Source organism: Gracilinanus agilis, chromosome 5 (genome assembly GCF_016433145.1).
Source record: "Gracilinanus agilis isolate LMUSP501 chromosome 5, AgileGrace, whole genome shotgun sequence".
Lineage (NCBI taxonomy): Eukaryota > Metazoa > Chordata > Mammalia > Didelphimorphia > Didelphidae > Gracilinanus > Gracilinanus agilis.
Window position 1 is genome coordinate 297,996,843 of NC_058134.1, and position 22,310 is coordinate 298,019,152.

At 35.5% G+C, this 22,310-nt stretch overlaps 1 protein-coding gene across 1 annotated transcript in view; it reads left to right on the plus strand.

Annotated features, from left to right (window-relative positions):
- Positions 1-22,099, plus strand: part of FAR2 (fatty acyl-CoA reductase 2) — a 55,951-nt gene extending 33,852 nt beyond the window's left edge. The window contains exons 7-11 of the mRNA XM_044678253.1: positions 1,436-1,503; positions 10,541-10,712; positions 18,302-18,431; positions 19,379-19,506; positions 21,937-22,099. Of these exons, the coding sequence (XP_044534188.1) occupies positions 1,436-1,503; positions 10,541-10,712; positions 18,302-18,431; positions 19,379-19,506; positions 21,937-22,099 (661 nt within the window). The remainder of the gene's footprint in view (positions 1-1,435; positions 1,504-10,540; positions 10,713-18,301; positions 18,432-19,378; positions 19,507-21,936) is intronic.
- The last annotated feature ends 211 nt before the right edge of the window (positions 22,100-22,310 follow it).

Below are 22,310 nucleotides of genomic sequence, written 5' to 3' on the forward strand. Positions count from 1 at the left end.
GATATGGGTACCTTATAAATGCTTTATTCATTAAATATTTAAGCTTTCTAACAAAACCTGCAGTTTCTGCTTGTTACTATAACCCCATAAAGTTGACAGTACTGTTCCCACTTTTATTAATTATTTACTAGAAAGTAATTAATATTATAATTTAATTAATTGTTTATTGGTTTCTTTGCTTAATTTTATTAATATTAACCAAGTTTTAACAATGAAAAAAACTGAGCCTCAAAGAGGGGTTATGAGATTTGTATAAGTCCACACAATTTTTAAGCACAGCTATAAATGCAAGGCCTCATTTCTCAAATATATAGAAAATCAAGCAAAATATAAGAATATAAATATTTCCCTAATTGACTAATGATCAAAGGAAATGACTAATGATCAAAGACAGTTTTCAGTCAAAGTAACTAAAGCTATCTATAATCATGAAAAATATGGAAAAATTCTCTAAATCACTATTAATTTCAGAAATGCACATTAAAACAACTCTGAGGTACCACCTCATACCTGTCAGACTGGCTATGACACAAAAGGAAAATTATAAATATGGGAGGGGATATGAGAAAATTGGGACACTAATGCACAATTGGAAGCTGTTTGAAGTGATCCAACCATTCTGGAGAACAATTGGCAGAAGAATTGGAAATTGCAGGGATTTCTCTGAATAGGGGAATGGTTAAACAAGTTACAGTATATAAATGTGATTGAATACTATTGTGCTATAAAAAATGGTGAGCAGGAAGATTTCAGAAAATAAGTGAAAGAGAGGGGATGACTGAGGGGACAGTCTTTTGGAGAAAACAGGATGGAGTGGGCTTCCTTGAACAAACAGAAGACTTAGGCTCATTGAGGAGTAAGGCCACTTCATCATGTGAGACAGGAATAAAGGAGAAGAAAGTGGCAGAAAACATACAAGTGATAGAATATGAAGAAAATGGGAAAGGTGAAAGTTCATGGCAAATAGCTCCAATTTTTCATTTATAGGGGATAATTTCATAATAATTAGTAGAATGTCATTTACTATGTGGAGTCAAATGTTTAGATTTTTTTCCCCCTAATCCGACATATCTTAATTGCATTAAGAAAAAAACACTGCCTAACTGTTTGCTCTGCAAATATGTCCAAAGAGTTACTTGTAGACTATACAAGTTTTCATCTCCATGATATATCTTGTACCCCCAGAAACCTGACATGAGTTGTCATCATATGTTTGACCTCTAAACTCTCTCAGCTCAGCTTGATTTTGCTAATTCATTTAGCAAAATAAATCCTAAAGTATAAGCAGAAAATGAGAATGGTCCAGGTTTTTATAGGAAACCCCAAGGTACTCAAAATCATTACCTATTATTAAATAATAGCTGCTTTCCTGAGACATAATTTTATCTTCTTCTCTACAAAGCTACACTTACCTAACTTTCCTCTTATTTTCCAGACCAAAATCTATTTTAATCTACCACTGCACAAGTGGAAGTCTCAATCCTTGCTCATGGATAGACCTGGGTAAGCTTTCTACAATAGTATATGTCACTTGGAACAAACAATTTCAATATACTTTTATTTTGTCTGAGTAGTCATGTTATACTCCAGACACTAGACTGATTTAGATCTCCTGACCTTGACCCAATGAAACTGGATTGAGTTAGTTTCCTCTCTCTTCTCAATCAGCTGAATTCTATATTTTGTGTCATTTCATGTTTTTCATTATTCTCTTTTCTTGTGTTTTTAATTCGGGAGTCTGTAAGAATGGATATTACTACTAGGAAATATGCAAAAGGTGTAGTGCTTAAAGAGCACAATTTAATGACTATTAGAGTTGATATTGCAAGATTAGCACTCAGGAGTGATTATGGCTGGATAAAAGATTATCATTAAGTTATCTATTTAGACATGCTAATCAGACTCTTGGGAATTTAAGAGGTCAGCAAGAGAGAGAAGAGAGTCAAGGACAGACTCTTTGGAGTAAGACAGTTAGAAGGCATGATATGAATTATGATCCATCTAAGGAGCCTAAGGAGGAGTAGTCAGACAGGGAGTAGTGTCACAAAATCTCAGAAAAGAAAAAGTATATGAGAGGTGGGTTAATAGTATCAAATGTGGAGGTCAAGAAGCATAAAAATTTAGAAAAGGTCATATTTGGCAATGAAAAGAGATCACTGGTAACTTCACAGAGAGGAATTTGAATTAAGTAATAAGCCTAGAAACCAGATTGCAAAAGACAGCTTTTTTTCCTAGGGCTTTAGCTATCAAAGAAAGGAAAGATACAGAGAGATAGGCATGGTAGAGTCAAGTAAAGGGTTTTTTAAGGATAGGGGGACCACTAAGGATTTGTCGGCCACATGGAGAGCCACTGAATATTAAAGAGAGAAAGAAAGCAATTGTGGAGACAACCTTCTGGAGAAAAATAAGGGATGGGAGCAAATAACATGTAAGACTAGCCTTTCGTTGTTCAGTCATTACTCCAGTGAATGGTTTGCCATTTCCTTCTCTAGTGTGTCCCCATTTTACATGTGAAGAACTGAGACAAATAGTGATTTGTCCAGGGGCACAGCTAGTTAAGGGAACTCGGGTCTTTCTAACTTAAGGCCCAGTTCTCTACCTCTATCTCTATTTTGCACCACCTCACTATGTACCAGACTATGAGGAAAGAATAAGGGATGATTTCAAGGTGTTTTGAGATGTAGCTAATGCATTAAATTAAATAAGAGGAAATTCATGGCAAATGGTTCTTTTTCACAGTAAAGGATGGAATGAGGTCCTTTACTGACAGGGTGACAAGGTAGAGAAAAGGGTAGTTTGGGAGGCTTGAAGAGAAAAGATTTGGAACATTTATTGTGAGGAATATGATAGAGAATTAGAGAGAAGTAATGTGAACCATGAGGCCCAGTAAAGAGTACTTCCTCAGTGCTTTGGTTGGTTCCTATGCTAGAGAACTACAAAGTGAAAGTGTTGAACCTTTGACCCACTTCCCTTCACACATTTCTGACTGGTTTGTGGGGAATCCCCGAGTATTTCTTAGTTTTGGACTTTCTAATAAAATTAAACTCATACCTAGTAATAGACAAACATTTTGGGAACCTTAAAGATATATGTGCAATGTTGAAACCTGAATGACTCCTAGGAGCTTTACTTATTTTATTGTTTAATAACACAACAATATGTAAAACCAGGAACCTCCATTTCTTACCACTTGCTTTTCCAAAAAAAATGTAACACATTCTCAAATTATTTTTTAATTGTCCTAATTATATTTACTTCTTTTCTCTTCTATGCATTTTTGTAAATGGAACAATCACCTTTTTTTTTTTTTGATATCACAATGGCTCCTTTTTCCCTCCAAACTTTTCCCCATTAACAAATGAATGAAAAAGCCACACCCCTTGTAATAAGTATAGTTGGGCAAAACAAACCCTCACCATCACCTTATGAAAAAATGTTTGTCTTTTATCTCTTTATCAGGAAATAAGTATGATGGTCCTCTGGTTGGTCATTGATCAATGGATCAGAATATTTGTGCTTGTGCGTGCGTGCGTGCGTGCGTGCGTGCGTGTGTGTGTGTATGTGTGTGTGTGTGTTAATTACATTAAACAACTACTTTTATGGGTGTATGTAATAGAGGACAGTAATATGTGATCAGGGGTTGTGTTCCTATCCACAATACATACATACACACACATCTGCAGTCACTACTTGAATATAATGTATATACATTTATATACACATTTATATATTCATTTGAACTTGCAGCCATTGTTTGAAGGTCCTCTTTGCAACCGATTTGAAAGAAACCTCACATTCAATAGAAATGTCAAAGACTTAATCCAGAGCTTTCAGATTTATATATAAATATATCCATATAAAATATATATAGGCAACTATTGACAAATATGTTTATTTTTCCATCTGTACAAAAATCTTCATCCAAATAATCATCTGCTCTCATCTTGAGAGCATTCTTAATAAGCATGTTAGTAAGGAAAAAGTAGACTTTTCATTCTATAATGGATCACACCTTTATCAATTCACAATTGGCTGAAAGATATAAAAAATAGAAGATCCCATTATGCTTTTGAGAGTTATGAAAAAGCATTTGATCAAACCTATTTGAGTATTGAGTGTGTTTTCTATCTTCTTTGGTTTAATTCAGATAACAGTGAGGTTCATGAAATTCCAGCTTCCCTTCTCTACTGCCTTCATGCCTATATAGACTTCTCTTGATGTATTTGATGTTTGAGTTAAGAGAAATAGTAATTGCCTCACTCTTCTTCTTCATTCTTTCCTGGTGTGTTTCCTCTTCTCTCCCTTTTCTTTCTTCTATTAATACAATATAAACTACAGAAAAATTGTTCCCAGGTCTTAAGTTTGCCTTTCCTTGTTTTGTATTTGACTTTGCTGTTCTTCACACTCAGCACCCCATCTCCCAACTAAGCATTTCCACTGGCTATTCCCAATGCTCTCCTCCTACTCACTGACTTTCCTAGATTCCTTCAAGTCCCAATCAAAATCTATCAACAAGAAACTTTCCAGGCCTTCTCTGTGAGACTATCTCATTTTATCTTCTATGTCTTGTCTATATACAATTGTTTGCATGATTTTTCCTTTAATAGCCTTGTGAATTCCTTGAGTGCCTTTTTTGTGCCTATAACACATAATATACCTGGTACATAGTAGATCCTTAATAAATGCTTATTGCCAACTGATTAACCACTAACCTAATATTTTGTCATTGAGGATTTAGATAAAATTGGGGGAAAACTCAAAACCTATTGAGTAAAATAAAGCTAGGAGTTGTTTTTTTTAATTAATAAAATAGACAAACCATTAGCTCATTTAATTTAAAAGAGAAGAAAACCAAAGTTAAAATGAAAAATGAAAAAAGGAGAATTTACAATAGAAAATGGATAGATAGAGCATTTATTAAGCAATTACTATGCACTAGGCATTGTGCTCAATTCTGAGGATGTAGACAATTCCTACACTCAAGTTTATATTCTAATGAGGGGAGATTCAAAAGGTGAGATGAAAAATGCAAAGGGAGGTGTGTGGAAGGGTTCTACAGTGTGGGCAAGATAGTTGGCAAGAAAGTAGAGAAATTCATTGAGTAAGTTGAATGAGGAATGAAGTGATCCTGGATGGCTAACCTTTTAGAGACTGAGTGCCCAAACTGCAACCCTCACACTGCAAGTCAGCCCCCCTGCCTTACCCCAGACAGGGGAGGAATAAAGTGCTCCCATTGAGCTACTGAGTAGAGGGAAAGGTTTTGTGAGAAATGTCCTTAGGCCTGTGTGGAGAGGGGGAGAGGAGCAGCCCCCTCTGACATGCATGCCATAGGTTTCCCAACTTGGGAGGAGATGGAATCACCAATCAGGAAGAGTGGAGCCTCAGAGCAGAAATGAAGAGAAAACAAAGAAAATTGTTACAAACTATTTTATCACTAATATGTAGACAAAACTATAAATGAAACTGAATTAATATTTTTTAAAAACTTAAAATACATGGATAAACAGAATAAGACATAATATGAAGATATAAATGAGACAATACAGTCAAATACATTTAGAACTGGCTGAATGATTAGATTGAAAGGGCTTGTCACGCTAGCAGATCTACCTAGCCCTAACTTCTCTCCTAAATTATGGTCTCATATCTCCAACTGCCTATTGAAATCTTAAACCAAATGTCTAGTACAAGAACACCCCTATCCTTCTAGTCACCCAGGATCCATCTTTGATTCCTCACTTTCTCACCCTTCTATCAACTGTCAAGTTCTGTTCATTGCCTCTTTCTCTTCTCTGACACTGCCATCTGGTACAAGGCTTCATCACTGCCCACTACTTCAATAGGATTCTAGTTGGCCTCTCTCCACTGCAGCTCATTCCCGACTCAGCTATCAAAGTGATCTTTCTGTAGTATACTTGGCTTTTAAAGCCCTTTATAAATCGTCCCCTTCCTATCTTTAGTGTCTTTTTATACCTTACTCCCCCTTTCACTTATTCTATGATCCAGTGACACTGTCCACTTTGCTATTCCTTATACTGACTCTAATGAATTTTCCCTCTTTCCTGTTCATTCTTCTACTGGCTTCTTTCAAGGCTCAGCTAAAATCATAATTTCTACAAGAAGCCTTTCCCAATCCCATATTGTCTTCTTTCTGAGATTATCTCCTTTTATCTTGCATATATTTTGTGTGTACAAATATTTTTGCATGTTGTCTTCCCTACGAGCACTTTTAAAGAAGTTATTTTCCCTTCCCCACCCCTCTTTTTGTAGCCCCACTCCTTAACACAATGCATGACCTACAGCGGGTGTTTAAAAATGCTTGCTGGCTTGCCTTGATTTAGGGTAGTCAATTTGGAAAGTTTCCAGTACTGTCTCAGAGATTTTGTGCTTGGCCCTGTACTATCTAACTTTTTTTTTTATCAGTGAAATAGATGACTTGCTTATCAAATTTGCAAATAATACAACATAAATTTCCTAGAATTTGGGTCTACGTAGATTTTGAGTAAGGATCCAGAAATATCTTAACATAGAATATCAGTCCAATTTAATAAGATGACTGGGGGCAAACAGAGATAGAAGGGGAAGAGATCCAGACCCCTTTGGTGTTGTAAATGCCTAATAAGTCTGGAAACACCCTCTCAGAGATATTGATAATCTGCCTATAACTTTGAGTTGCCTGTTACACTAAAAGATAAAATGACTTTTACCTATGGTAGCATAGCTAGCTTATGCCATAAATAGGCCTTGAATACAGTTTTCTGACTTTAAGGCTAGTTCATTGCTTCAGAATGAAATTTAGTAAAGAAAAATGTCTTATAACTAAGCTTAAAAAAATCAACTTTACAAGTACAAAAGAGTACATCTGGAAAAGATCTGAGGATGAATGGGTTGTAAAGTTGATGAGTCAGCAATATATGTTAGCTAGAAAATCTGAAACAGTCAGGTTGCATTAAGAAAGGCAGAGTGACCAGCACTAGGGGTGTGAAAGTTCTACATTTTGATCAGGCTACACCTAACTGGTATGTCCATTTCTGTTTGCCAAATCTGTGTCCAAAGAAGGGTAACAAGGAGATGTTTATGATTATGCCGTATGAAGAAAAGTTGATGTTTATTTTGAAGCAGAGAAGACTTAGGTGAACATGACATCTGTTTTTCATGTACTTGAAGGGAGTACAAGCAGATTAGACTTTTCTCATCAGCCCAAGAGGAAAGAACTAGGAACAATGGGCAAAAGTTGCAGAAAAGCAGATTTTGCTTTGGTGTTAACATCTAATCATTTGAGCCATCTACTCATAATTTATAAATTCATGCGTATGTATATAAATATATAAAGCATATTAATAAATACAGCATAACGTTTTCTTTTAATTTAGTAATTATATTGTATCCTTCCAATATCACTTTAACAAACATGTAAAAAGTGCCTTCTATGTGAAAGGCAATAAGTTAAATGATGGAAATTGAAAAGTAAACATTAAGCTTAAAGAGCTCACATTCTATTGGGAAATACAAGGTGTATGCAGATAAGCCAAATACAAGGCAATATGAGAAGGAAGGGAGCACTAATAACTGGGCGCATCAGTAAAGGTCTCAAGGAGGTGGCAACAATGAGGAGATAGTACATTCCAGGCATTGGAGACAGTCTATGCTCATAAATGGAGTTGGGAGATGGAATGTCAAGTTCAGTAAATAGCAATAAGCCAGTTTATGAAGCAGAATATTGAGGAAGATAGTTTGAAGCCCATTAATGAGTATGAGTAAAACTTATTATTTTTTTATTTTATTAACAATTAAGAAATCTTAATTGATAGGAAAGAAATTACCATGTTGTCCTATAAGCAATTAGAAACCATTGAAGATTATTGAGCAGATGAGTGACATGGACAGTCCTGAATTTCAAGTAATATTACTATGGCAGTTTTATAAGTAGAAATAAGGAAAAACACTAGAAAGCATAAGAATAAATGGACATTTTCTTAATATTAGCAGAATGTATCTAAAACTAAAAAGCAGCAGTATCAGTAATGTGGTTAAATTTAAGGCTTTTTAAAGAGGATTAACAGTAAAGCAAGAATATACATTATCATCATTAATATTCCATATAGTGCTAAAATATTAGCTATAGCAGCAAGAAAATGAAATTTAATGAATAAGTACAGACAAAGAGGAAACAAAAATATTATTCTTTGCAGATATGATGGTTTGTTTAGAGGACCATAGTCAACTAAAAAAACTAATTGAAACAATTAACAACTTTAGCATTGTTTTAGGATATAAAATAAACCCGTTAGCATTTTCGTGTGTTACCCACAAAATCCAACAGAAAAAGAAAAAGCAACTGCATTTAAATAACTGCAGATAAGATTTGGAATCTAGTAAGCCATGCATAAGAACCATATAAATACAATTAAAAGACCAGTCTTTACACAAATACTGATCTAAATAATTGGAGAAATATTCATTGTTCACAGGCAAGCTAAGCCAATATAATACAACTGACAATACAGCCTAAATTAATTTACATATTCAGAATGAAACTGATCAAATTATAATCATTTTATAGAGCTAGAAAAAATATTTGCAAAATTTATCTGAAAGAAGAAAAGGTCAAGAATATTAAGGGAAGTATTGAGGGAGACATAGGAAGGAAGGGGATCTATAGGTATCAGATCTCAAACTATACTACAAAAGAAATACTGTAATCATCAAAGCAACATGAGTATTCAATATACAGAAACAAACACAGTGGCCTAGTGTTTTATAAACTCAAAGATCCCAGATATTAAGACAAGAATACACTACTTAACAAAAACTGTAAAGTAGTATGACAGAAACCAAGTATAAACCCAACAACTTATACCACATACCAAGCGATTTTTATATAAACAGTGACACATTAAGAGCAAGGAAGAAATTGCCTGTCATCTATGGCTAGAGGAAGAGTTCATGACTGAAAAATGGATAAAGAGCTTCATAGGCGGTAAAATAGACATAAAATATTAAAGTCTGTGCACAAACAAAATCAATTCAGCTAAAGTTAGAAGAGAAGCAGAAAACTTGGGGAAATTCTTTGCAGTGAGATTCTGTGGTAAAAGTATCATTAAGATATATAAGGAACTGATTCAAATGCAAAAGAATAAATGATATGAATAAGCAGCTTTCAGAGAAAGAAATCTAATAGTCATATGAAAAATACTCTAAATCACTAAGGAGAGATTCAAGTTAAAACAACACTGAGATTCTGCCTCATATTCTTCAGATTGACATATTAAAAAAAAAAACAAAACAGGAAAACGACAAATGCTGGAGAGAAGAGCAACATTAATGCACTTAGTGAAACTCTGAACTGGCCCAGAGATTCTAGAAAGCAATTCCAAACTATGGTCAAAAAGCTACTAAATTCTGCATATTCTTGGACTCAGTAATATTGCTACCCTAAAGAGATTAGAGAAAGAGGGAAAGGACCCATAAATACACATTTTATAGAGCAGCTCTTTGTGGTGACAAAAAAATGGGAAGTGATGGGGTTCTCATCAATTGAGGGATAGCCCAACTCTTTGAACCAGAGACATTGGCCTCCTTGCTGTTCCCCAAACAAGACACTCCATTTTCAAACTCTGAATATTTTCTCTGGCCGTCCCTCATGCCTAGAACATTCTCCCTCCTCATCTCTGCCTTTTGGCTCCCTTCAAGTCTCAGCCTTCAGTCAGAAGCCTTTCAAGGAATTAAGGTAATTCTTTCCTCTGTTGATTATTTTCTATTTATTTTGTATATAGCTTGTTTCTACATTTAGTTACATGTAATCTTTTCCATTAGATTGTGAACTTTTTGCCCTTCTTTGTATCCCAAATGCTTAGTAAAATGCTTGACACATGGTAGGAACGTTCTTAATAAATGATTATTGCCTAACTTAATTTTTTCAGTTATGTGGTCCTCTGATAACTCTAAAACAGATTTGTGAAAAAGTGTAATGAGACTCTTAAGTTGTTCAGATCAACACAATTTGAGCTACATTGTCAATTCTTTATAGTCTAAGGATTCCTAGAGTCTCAATGACAGTAACTTCAGTTAGTTTCTCATAACACTTTTTCATAAATCTGTTTTAAGACTTAAAACTCATCAGAGAGGACTACATCCTTAACATTTATACATAATACTCATATATTTGTTTTTGCTGGTTGCTACTTCACTTTTGCTTAGTGGCAGTGACAAGTTTATTTAGGAATAAAGAATGCTTTTTCCTTAAAGTTAATATCCCAAGTCAATTTCTCTATGTAGCCTGTGGTGAGAATAACCCAATTTTCTGTCTTTATTTAAAAAAAAAAGGTAGGTAGAGTCGGGACTAGCATATTTAGGGTATTAATTTTTGTAATCAACAAGGAGAAATTTCTTATTTTCTAAAAGGAGGGGCTCATCATTAAAAAGTATAATAAATATTGTTACTTGCCATCATCTATGTAATACTTCTTATATTCCAATTAATTTGGTGTTATGTTACTATACCAGAACTTACTGATTGTATTCTCTGTCTATTTTCCAGGATTTCAAGTCTTAGCCACTTTTGAAAAAGCTCCTCTTGAGAAAGCATTTAGGAGGCCAAAAGCTGACTTTACAACCAACAGCTTTACAACTTACCTTTGGAACACTATTAGTCACATGGCTCCAGCAGTGATATATGACTTCTATCTTCGTCTCACAGGAAGAAAACCCAGGTAAGAAGACAAACTACTTAGTGCTATTGAGTAGTAGAATCCTGAGAAAACTAAATTCATGCTGAATGAGTTTGGAATACATTCAAGGTATAAACACCCTTCAGATATGAATAAAAAAAATAAGAGAATATAATTAATGGAACACTGAATTTGGAGCTGGTGGACTTGGGTTTGACTACTGGGCTCTGAGTCATTTTGAAATGACTTAAGCAAGTGATTCCAACTTTTCAAACTTCAGTCTTCTCATCTATAAGAAGAATTGTGTCACATGCCATTCTTTTGTCTCATAGATGGTGAAGATCAAGAGTTTTACTATGAAGTGTATGAAACTGGCTAGGAAAGTACAAAATATAGTTCTATTACTATAATCATCAGTTTTACACTACTTCATGCTTAAATAATGTTACCACTTTTTCTGGTCCTTTTGTGAGGCACTATGATGTCCAGTATTTGTTGGTTGATAATAGAATTTAAAACCCAAAGGAGGAGAATTTTATCACTACTAATAATGCTAATTTGCTCCCATCCAGGAAGTTGTGAGGAAAAAAGGAATAGTAAAGCTATGAATTCAAGGAGATTGGTATTTATTGGGTTTGGGTTGTTGTCTGAGGTTCTTATTAAAAGGAAAGGGGAAAGAGGAAGAATGAAGAAGCAATATTTTGTTGTGGAAGCCTATAATTTGTATAAGAATCCAGAAAAGAAATAGTCAAGGAGAAAAATGAAGGACAGAAAAGACAATAAGAGGATAAGAAAGACAATGACAATTTTAAAGGATTATACTTATAAGAAATTCATATACCATATTTTTGTAATTTTGGGTTACCAAGTATATATATGACTTGGCACATAATTGAATCCATGGAATAGTGAGATTATAATCTCACTATGTAAATATCATAACTTTCCATTTCTTTAAATCATGAGAAGTGTCTCATTCATTCTCCTCCTTTCTACCTTAGTTACACAAAGTTCATACCCTTGATGTTATCTTCACCCACATATATTTCACTGCCATATTCATGAATTCCAAGATTACTTTATCTGATCAAAATCTTTTATCTCTTAACAAATGAATAAATAAATTTCTAGGCATAGTTTCTCTTAATGTTTCCTTCTTTCTTACAATCTCAAACCTAGTTTTTCACCTTCACCATGACCTTTAATTCCTCAAGTTGTTCTGAGTTCTGAGTTCTTTTTCTGAATAGGATCCTGAACTAGGTATACTCTCCTCCTTGTTATCTCAACCTCATTGTGAATTAGTCCATTTCTACACTATTTTCTGCACTCTAGCCCTTTGATCCCTTGTCCTATCACCAATCACACAGTACCAAATGGGATTATTCCCACCATCCAATAACTTCATTCCTATTAATGGGCTACTGAAAAAAGACAGAGAAAATCATGAAATTATGCCTAGAAATTTATTACATAGTTTAAACTGAGCTTTGTATCAAGGCTATCCCTATTATAATCTCTTATCAATTTATTCTCCCAATCACCACAAAGGCCTTTTTACCCATCCTCAAACTTGCCATAGTAACTATTTAGCTGAGGACCATGGGTCATACTTCACCAAAAAATTGAGAACATTTACCAGGAGCTTCTTTTTCTTCCTTCCTCATCTCATTTGACTTGCACATGAAGAGATGGCTCTTCCCTTTGTCAAGACAAATTCCTCCACATTTTCTTCTTTTCCAGCACAATGACTCCTCTAAAATCCTTACTTTCTTATCAGTGAGATAGGAAGTCAGATTGCAGAGAATTTAGAAATTAGTCAGAGGAGAGACTGATCATAGATCTTTCTCAAGGTGTTTACCCAAGAAAGGGAAAGGAAATATAAACATATTCCAGCTTCCTTATTCAACTGAGACTGCACACAACTGGTAAACCTAATGGCTTTTCTCCTTTGTAAACTTTGACACTGATAAACCTCTCTTCTTGTATATGCTTCTCCCTAAATTTTATAGCACTGGTTCCTCTTTTACCTTGTCTGACTGCTTTTCAGTCTTCTTTGCTGGATCTTCATCTAGATCACTCCTGTTAACCTTGGGTGTCATCTAAGTATTTGTCCTGAGACCTCTTCTCATATAATTTCTTGTGTGGTGATTTCACTAGCTCCTGAGTTGGATTAGCATATCTATATATGTGCTTTTCCCTATCTATAGATGAAGCCCTAATTTCTCCACTGAATTGTAATCTCACATTGACAGCTGTCCTTTGATTATCTCAAACTGGATAAGTGCTAAAGATAACGAAACACAAGATGTATAAAATTGATCTAATCTTTTCCTCCAAATCCTTCTCTTCCACCATTTTCCTAAACCCTCAGAGAAGGAGAGACTTCTATCACCATTACTTATAACATCCCTTGCTGACATTCACCCCACATATCCAATCTTCTCCCAAGTCTTATCAATGAACACAAATACCATCCTAATTCAGACCTTCATCAATTCAGTGATGGGCAAATTTTTTAAAGAGGGGACCAAAGGAAAGGAAATGCTCCTCTGTCAGTCTGTTTCTAGGGCAACTCTTTCCAAGTTTCATTGTATTGTATCCTACTCATTGTATTCGTCAGATTAGGAATAATGTTGTTCATGGGGCTGCGTTTGGACTTCTGGCTGTAGTTTGCCCATCACTGAGTCAGAAATCATGTCTGGCCTTCATAATCTAACCCTTTTCTTCCTTTAAAATTTACTTGACATTTTCCCCCCTTCCAAGCAATTTACAATCCAGATACACTAGTTTACTTTCTCTAACACAATAGCACATTTCCCATCTTCCTTCCTTTTCACTGGCTATTCTTCATGTATGGAATGCTTTTCCTACTGACTGTTGCCTCCTGGATTCCTTCAAAATTCAGAACAAAGTCTATCTTCTGCAGGAAGACTCTCTTGGTAATCTCCTCATCCCTAGTTAGTCAATAAACATTCATTCAGTGCCTACTATGTGCCAAGTACTGTGCTAAGCACTGAAGACACAAAAACAGGCAAAAGACAGTTCTCTGTCATCAAGTAGCTCACAATTTAATGGGAAAGATAAGAAAACAAATATAACAAGCTACTACATACAAAATAAATGGCCTTCATACTTAAAAGAGGACCAAAATGTTATATGAGTGATATCTTCTAATTATCTTGCAAAATAATATATCTTGCAGATAAATTAGATTTAAGTGAGACAGAGTTGCACAAAGACTCTCTTCCAGGGTCAGCAAAGTCCAGTGGAAAGACAAAAGTCAAGATGACCTTGCCTTCTTTGATGTCTAACCAAAATCTAAGTGATCATGCTTCTACTGCCTTCATGACCAGTGGGTCAAATTGTTCTCATTCACTCCTTACACTGGGGTAAGTCTTCATATGCCTGAGGTAGACTACCCGCCTAACACACCAATGAGTGAGTTATCCTCAACTTGGTTTAGCCCACCTGTCAAGGCAGCTTAACAGGGTGTGGCCACTGTAACTGTGACAGCTTCCTGGAGCTATGAGAACTGGTCAGCAAAAAGAGAACAATTTGACCCACCAAAGGAAAGCAGCCTTGAAAAAGGTTTGGCAAGTTCTCACCCCATACTCCAAAAGGAAGTGGTTAAATGGGGGAAGGCATTAGAATCAAGAGAGGTTGGGAAAAGTTATTTAAAGAAGATAGATTTCAATTGGAACTTGAAGGAAACCAGGGATATCTGTAGGTAAATAAGAATAGAGAAAGCATTCCAGGCATGGAAGACAGCAGAGAAAATAAAAATATCTTGTTTATGGAATAACAAGGAGACCCAATGTCACTGTACATTGGGGAGAATGAGGTGTAAGAAGACTGGGAAAGGGGAGGAACTAGGTTATGAAAAGTTTTGAAAGCTAAACAGACCATTTTGTATTTGATCCTGGAGGTAATAGGGAGCTACTGGAATTTATTGAGTAGGGGATGACATGGTCAGATCTGTACTTTGTAATAGGGGAACTCTGTTCCAAACCCCTCTCACACCAGCACTGACAGTTTTTCTCTCTCCTCTCCCTTTGCCTGCATTCCATTTAGAATGTCCATGGCTGACAGCCAAGGTTTTGTCCTTAGCTGCCTGCTAAATCTGCTCTCCTACTCTTAAAGTCTATTTCCCTATTACAGCTTTAGGAAAATCACTTGTATAGCTGAATGGAGTAGAAAGAGAATTAAGGCAGGCTGACCCACCAGCAAATTACCGTGTGAAGTGATGAGAGCTGTACTAGAGCAGTGATAATATCAAAGGAGGGAAGAAGGTATATTTAAGAGATGTTACATTTCTCTGATAAAGGTTTCATTACTCAATTTATAGAGAACTATGTCAACTTAATAAGAATGAAAAACCATTCCCTAATTGTCAAATGGCCAAAGGACATGAATGAGCACTTTTCAAATGAAAAAACCAAAGCTATTAATAATTATTTGAAAAATGTTTGAAATCTCTCTTGACTAGAGAAATTTGCAAAGGTGAAAATGATAAGTCTTGGCAAGAATTTGAATATATGGAGGGTGAGAGATAGAGAGGAATCAATGATGGCAACTAGGTTATGAACCTGAGAGACTGGGAGAATGGCGTTGATGTCAATACTAACAGGGAAGATGTGGGGGCCTAAGGTTTTGTGGGAAAGATGAGTTCAGTTTTGGACATGTTAAGTTTTCAATGACTCCAGGACATCCAGTTCAAAATGTCTGAAAGACAGCTGGAAATGCAAGACTGAGGATCAGCATGGAAATTAAGGGAGGATAGATAGATTTGATAATCATTAGCATAAAGATTATAATTAAATCCATAGGAAATGATGATATCAATACATGAGTAGAGATAAAATAGCCCAGAACAGAGCCCTGTGAGACTTTTATGGTAAATGGGCATAACTTAGATGAAGATTCAACAGAATAAACTGAGAAGTGGTTTGATAGATGGGAAGAGAACTGATAGAGTAGTGCCCTGAAAACATAGAAAGAAGAAAAGTTTCAAAGAGAGTGATCAAGTGCCAAAGGCTAGAAGAGAGGTAAAGAAGAATGAGGATTGAGTAAAAGGTCACTAAATTTAATAATCAAGAGATCATTGATAACTTCAGAGGAAGTTTCAGAGAAATGATAAGATTATAAGCTAGATTGTAAGGGGTTAAGAAGAATAAGAGGAGAGAAATGAAGGTAGCCATTGTAGATGAAGACTGTTTCAAGGAGTTTTGCCATGAAGGCAGAAGAGATAAATAATAATAATTAGAATAATTCAGGGTTGCAGCAGAAGCTTTTTGCTTTTGCAAATCAACTGTAGCAGCTCTGGCAGTTAGAAGTTTTAGAACGTTCACAGAAAAACAGTTGGAGCCTGATACTATAAATAGTGCTGAAGCTCCAACTGAGGGGCTTTTGCCTGTTGGCTTTGGGGCATTTGGCTTTTGGCTTTGCCTGTGGCCTTTGTCTTTGGGGCATTTAGACCTAGCCTGATTTCTCTGGACCTCTCCCTGGCCTCTCCATTTTACATCTTGCTATTTTCCCTGAATTTCCCCATTGGCCCTGGGAGGAAGGGTGGTTTGGTGATTGGATATCATGGGTTTAGCTTCTGTAGGCAAGAACATCCTAAATCAAGCCACCCCCTTATTTAGTGATCTGATAAATACTTTTACTACAGGGCAGTGAAACCTTCCTTAACTGGGAGAGCCAGACTCTCTCAATCTGACCCTCTCTCCTGTGATCCCTCCCCCAGCACTAGCTTTCTCCCTAGCAGCAGCTACAAAACCCTTAAAACCCTCTTTCCCTCAGCCTATCCCTGACATCAATAAATCCCCTTTGTTATTTACCCAAAAGCCTCTGGTGAATCGTTGTACTGAATACTAAGGCAAAGCCTGAAAAGGGAAGACATTACTTTCCTTTTTATTTCTTGAGGGCAACCTAGGCATCCATCTTGGGCAAGAAGTACCCAGCCGAGACTTCCTGCAGACATTCAGTTTCACTGGCAGGGAGGGGCCCTCTTGACTCCTCCCTCAAGGGACTTTAGAAATTAACAAGAGAAACCCTCCAGCCAGATCTAAAACATTTCTGACTGACCCAATTCCTCTTGTGTCATAAAGATACCTTCCCTGCCTGAAAGATTCAACCTATTTTCCTCACAGTACCCTCTGTCTCTAGCCTCAGAGACTAGCCTGTTTGAGCAGCCCTTCCTATACTCCCATTCATTCCCTTACCTTCCTATATTCTACCCATTCGTCCCTTACCTCAACTATCCCCTTCCTTTATTCCTCCCCATATCAACATATGAAAATTTCTCAGCTGGAAGAGTGAGCCATGGGAGTTTTGAAGAAGGATGAAAAGGTTAGATGGGAACCACTTTGGAGAGAGGGATAGAGAACTGATAAAGGAGTTGTAGGATTGCCTAGTAGCAGCGAGGACATAGATGAAGTTGTATAATATAAATTTCTAGTAGACCTGGTCAGAACAGATATATGATTACCTATGTTCAGCAGTAATTTGTAGAAGTAAAGTAGTAGATGTTAAGACATTCAATGCTGAAAAACCACCTTTGATAATACAGCCTTAAGATGTAAGGTCTTTTTCTATACCTTTACCAGGAATCAGACCAATTTAGCTGCATTAATCACATGTGAAGCCCCAAGCAAAACATACTTACAAAGTACAACCATTTTCAGTTGGCCATTATGAGACAATTAAAAATAATGTTTCTTCAAGACAATTTGAACTAACCACAGAAAAATGATTTCAGATAAATCTATGAGTTAGTCAACAAAGCATTTCTTAAGCCTTTAATGTGTGTCAAATACTGTGTGTGTCAAAGCACTGGGAATATAAAGAAAGGCAAAAAGACAGTTTCTTTCCTCAAATTCTAATGGGAGAGATGACATACAAAAAATACATACAGAATATATGGAAGTTAATCTAAGAGGGAAAGTGCTAGCAATTTACACTGCGAATTCCAGTTCCTCAACTTTTCAGTTCTCTCCCAGCCCTTTCTTTTGTACTAACCAGTCTCTTCTTTTTCCTATCTTGACCCTTGAACTACTTCAACTCTAAAGTACTTTTCTGAGTCTTTGGTCCCCTTATCATATCACTGCCCTGTCAAATTTCAGCATTGAATATAATATATAAATATAAATACTAAATGAAGTTGTGACTCTTATAATATGGGTAATTATGATCATATTGATCTATATAGCACATAGTCCCTATCTTTTTTTTTTAATGTCATGCAATAACATCATGCAATGTTATAAGGAGAGATGAGATTTTTGGGGGGGCTGGGATAGAGAATTCTGGTTTTCTCCCCACTACATCTAAAGCATATATTATGTATATTTATGTGTTTATGTATATTAATAAAGGTAAAAGGGTCAATTTTGAGGCTTTTAAAAATTTTGGTGATGGGCCTGCTGAAGATCTGAATAGTGGAAATTACCTAATGGGGAATAAATGAAGAAATAAGAGTTGAGTTTTCACATAAAACTCTAAATATTCTTGAGAATAATTCAAAATAATTTGTGTTTTCTTAAAGATAACTTGTTTTTCATAGTGTGGGTTGTCAAATAGATGTATTTTGTAGAAAAATTGAAAGAGAGACTTCTGTTTAATCTCTACTTTAGAATGGCAAAACTCATGAATCGCATGTTGAAAACCATTTCCATGCTGGAGTATTTCATCAATCACAGTTGGGAATGGAGTACATATAATACAGAAATGTTAATGTCTCAGCTGAGTAATGAAGATCAGAAAGTAAGTATTATGTTCAATTTAAAACTTTATTTATTTGGACCCCAATAATTTAGAATTTATGATGATTTGACCAGATTATGCTGGTTAGTGTAGAAAAATTTTGCAAAGCAAAAAAATTAAAAGTATAAGCAAAATTATAGGGAATCAGCTTAAGAAACCAAGAACATTGTTGGAGAGTCACATACTGACTGGGACCACTCCTCTGACCCCTTACATAATATTGTAAGAAACTTGAGATGGCCAACTACAATTTCAAAGGACTCCTGTTGAAGCATGCTATCCATTTCCAGAAAGAAAGCTTATAGACTGATGAGTGCAAACTGAAACTTTCCTTTTTTCTTTCCTTCATCCGTCCCTCTCTTCTTCTTCCCTCCTTTCTTCTCTCTAAGGTCTCTTATTTTCCTCTTTATCAGTCCCACTCATATTACCATAGTCCAAGCCCTCAACAATTCTTTCCATGTGACAGCCCTTCAAATTCTTTAAAATGTCTATTACAAAGTTGCAGAATTTAGAGTTGGAAGCCTTCTAGTCCAATTTATAGCAAAAAGAAGTCCCATTCTAACATACTTGACAAATAGTCATCTAGCCTCTCCCCTAACACCTAAAAAGGGGGTTAAATTACTACCTTCTAAAGTAGGCAACTCTACTTTTTTTTTTACAGCTCTAACTTAATTTAATGTATAAACTTTTCCTAGTATACTCTTAGCTTCTGTCCTCTTCTTTCACTCTTAAGTATTTAAATAATTCTTTAATGTAACCAGTTAGAGCCAGACATTTCCCCATTTCTTTCCACCATTACCTTTAATCTTTCTCCAAACAAGAACAAACTTAATCTCCACTCCCCAGCACTTTGTGATCTCATATGTATAAAAATTTTTCAATTTTATATTATTACATTACACCTCAGCTGTTCAGTCTTTGCAGTAAAACCAGTTATTTCCTTTCAGTTATTCAACTTTGATGTGCGCCACTTGAATTGGCTGGAGTACACTGAAAACTATTGCTTGGGAGTTAAGAAATACCTCCTGAAGGAGGATATGGCTGGGATTCCTGCAGCAAAGAAACATTTAAGAATGTAAGTATCAACAATGTTGAGTACTACCAATATGCTAGGAACTGTATAACCACAACGAACTTATAAATGAAGCAGGGGGGCAATGAAAAATTTGATAAACAGAATAGTATCTGACAAATTCAAAACAAGAGGATTAGTCAGTAATTTTTAAAGACTTCAAAACCTATTTCTTGAAAGTAATAACTGAAAAAGAAAACTGTGGGCTGATAATAGACAAGACTTGGATATTTGGGGCGGCCATTCCAATCAAATCTGTGAGTTTATGAATCTGTGGCTAGGGATCTGAAAGATGTTCCTCATGGAGCTGTAAATATGCAAAACTTGTTTACAGGATGATGACTAAATTAGCCTAATTGGAGCAAGGAGTAAAAACTGGAGAACAATGTAAAATACAGTAGAGGTTGAGGTCAAATTGCCTTGAATTACTAGGCTTAATCTGGATTTTATTTTTTTAAGACATAAGCCACTTAAAAGTTTTTGAGAAGATAAACTATTAACATGATAAAAATGTTCTTATGAATAGTCACCTGCCTATATTACATAGGAAAGAGAAGAATGGATCAAGAGAGAGAAGCTACTTAAGAAACTATTCGTTATTGAGGCAGAGGTAATAAGAAACTGAACCCAAGTGGTAGTAGTAGAACTTGAAAGATATACTCTCATACGCAAAGAGAAAATCTGTAGTCATCCTCACAAATTACTAATTTAGAAGTAGGAAGCAAGAAAAAAAGGAAGGAGTCAAAGTTGATTCTCAAATTTTTAAGCATACTAATGAAATTTCATACTTCCAAGAGTACCTGGTAATAATGCAAATTTTTTGCTTTTTGAAAAAAAAAAGCAATAAATCTAGAGGAAATTTGTTTTTAGTAGAAATTTATTTCCAGTAGAGAATAACTTCATTGAGGACCAAGAAGTGGTTTTATTTTTGCTTTGCATATCCAGAACCTAGCATGATTTAAATGAATTTCTAATTAAATTTTACCAGTTGAATTAACAACTTGCTCCAAATTCAGTTAAGGTATATTTCAGAGGGCATTTTTCCTACATCAGTATTCTAGCTTTGTGCTAAGTATAAATTGTCTACAGGGCTGTGGTACTGGGACAACCAAGACTCGATTTAAAATTCCTCTTCCTTAATTGTTTTTAAAGCAATAAAGTTAATGTTTTTGAGGCAATAAAATAATTGTTTTTAAAGTAAACATCAATTCGATGGTTCAATAAATTATATGTTAAAGTGTTTAACACAGGCCAGACAATGAAATCATATTCACAGATGCTTAAGAAGGTTCCCAAAGCAACTTCATATTTCCTGCCTGGGAACATATTTTCAATCAGTGGAATAAAAACAAAGAGGAAGTTATCTTTCAGCATTCATGTCACTGGTTGTCTGAACGGAACATGGAGCACATGTATAAATCAATCAAAACCATTCCTTAGCTGGCCTACTCCTGATTCAGAAGCTTAGCCAACCATTTACGTTGATGAAAGGAGTGGTCTCTCCTTCCCCAACATATAAAAAATGATTCATGTAATATTTTTGTGTGTGGGTATGGTAGGGTGGAACTTGCTCCTTAATTAGGCATATTCACATGAGAGAAAACGTGTATTTTAAGAGGAATGGTGTATTCTGATCACCAAAGACCTGCCAATGATCAAGTAGCTTACTAAATGGTTGATGAGGCTAGGATTACAATTTATACTAGAGCTACTAGCTAGGCCAAATCCAAATAATTTGGTAGGGGGAGAAGAGAATGTTTGGAGTTCAGTGTTTTGGGGCACTAGAATCATACAGTATCGATGTAGCCTCTGATAATATTACCAGTGTTGGATAGTTTAGATTTAGAAACCACCTGCTCCATATTGGGTTAATACAATTCTCTAATTTTATTCCTATTAGTACTCTTTCAGAGTACTCAACAGAATACTGAGGCTTAACTTAGCTCTGCTGTACTGGGCTAGAGCTAGTCATTTCCACTTAGAGTACATGAAATATGAAAATATCCTTAGACCATAGACCTAGAATAGATCAGGTGCTGATCCTCTGAAAATTAGCTAAGGTGACCTACCAGCCTAAGGAGAAAATAAATCTTGCTCATAACTGTTTGGGGGATTAACTGTACCAAATTCTTGAATACATTAATTCCATTTTATAAACCAAACACATTGATCTTATCACATGTAAATAAACTATTTCCAGCCTGCTTGGTACTTTAGAGATTAATTTGCTTTTATTACAGCTTTTACTTAAGAATTTCCTAATCCTAACATTTAAGACTATAAAGTCCCTGATGGCAGAGACTATGTCCTAATCTTTACTAGGACACATTCTTTGAAATGTAATTCTACATACTCTATAGGTGCTTAATACTTTTAGGTTTAGAGTATTGTTTCACTTTTTTCTCCCCTAAATCACACATGTCTGTTTCTCAGGCTCAGAAACACTTACTACCTCTTTAACACCGTCGTCTTCCTCATCATCTGGCGCTTCTTCATTGCAAGATCACAGATGGCTCGGAATATCTGGTACTTTGTGGTGAGCCTCTGCTATAAATTCCTTTCCTACTTCAGGGCATCCAGCACCTTCAGGCACTGAGAACAATCAAAATTTATGCATCTTCTGTTGAGCTCCTTGAACATATCAAACTGTGACCATCAAGCATTAGAAATCATGTGGGAACTTGTCCTTTTACCTGTTACACAGCATATGTGTAGTCATGTATTCATCTTAATTCCTATTTTCTCGATTCATGTTGTATGTACTTCATATTCCAGAGGATGCTTAATGAAAATAAAACCTCATTGCA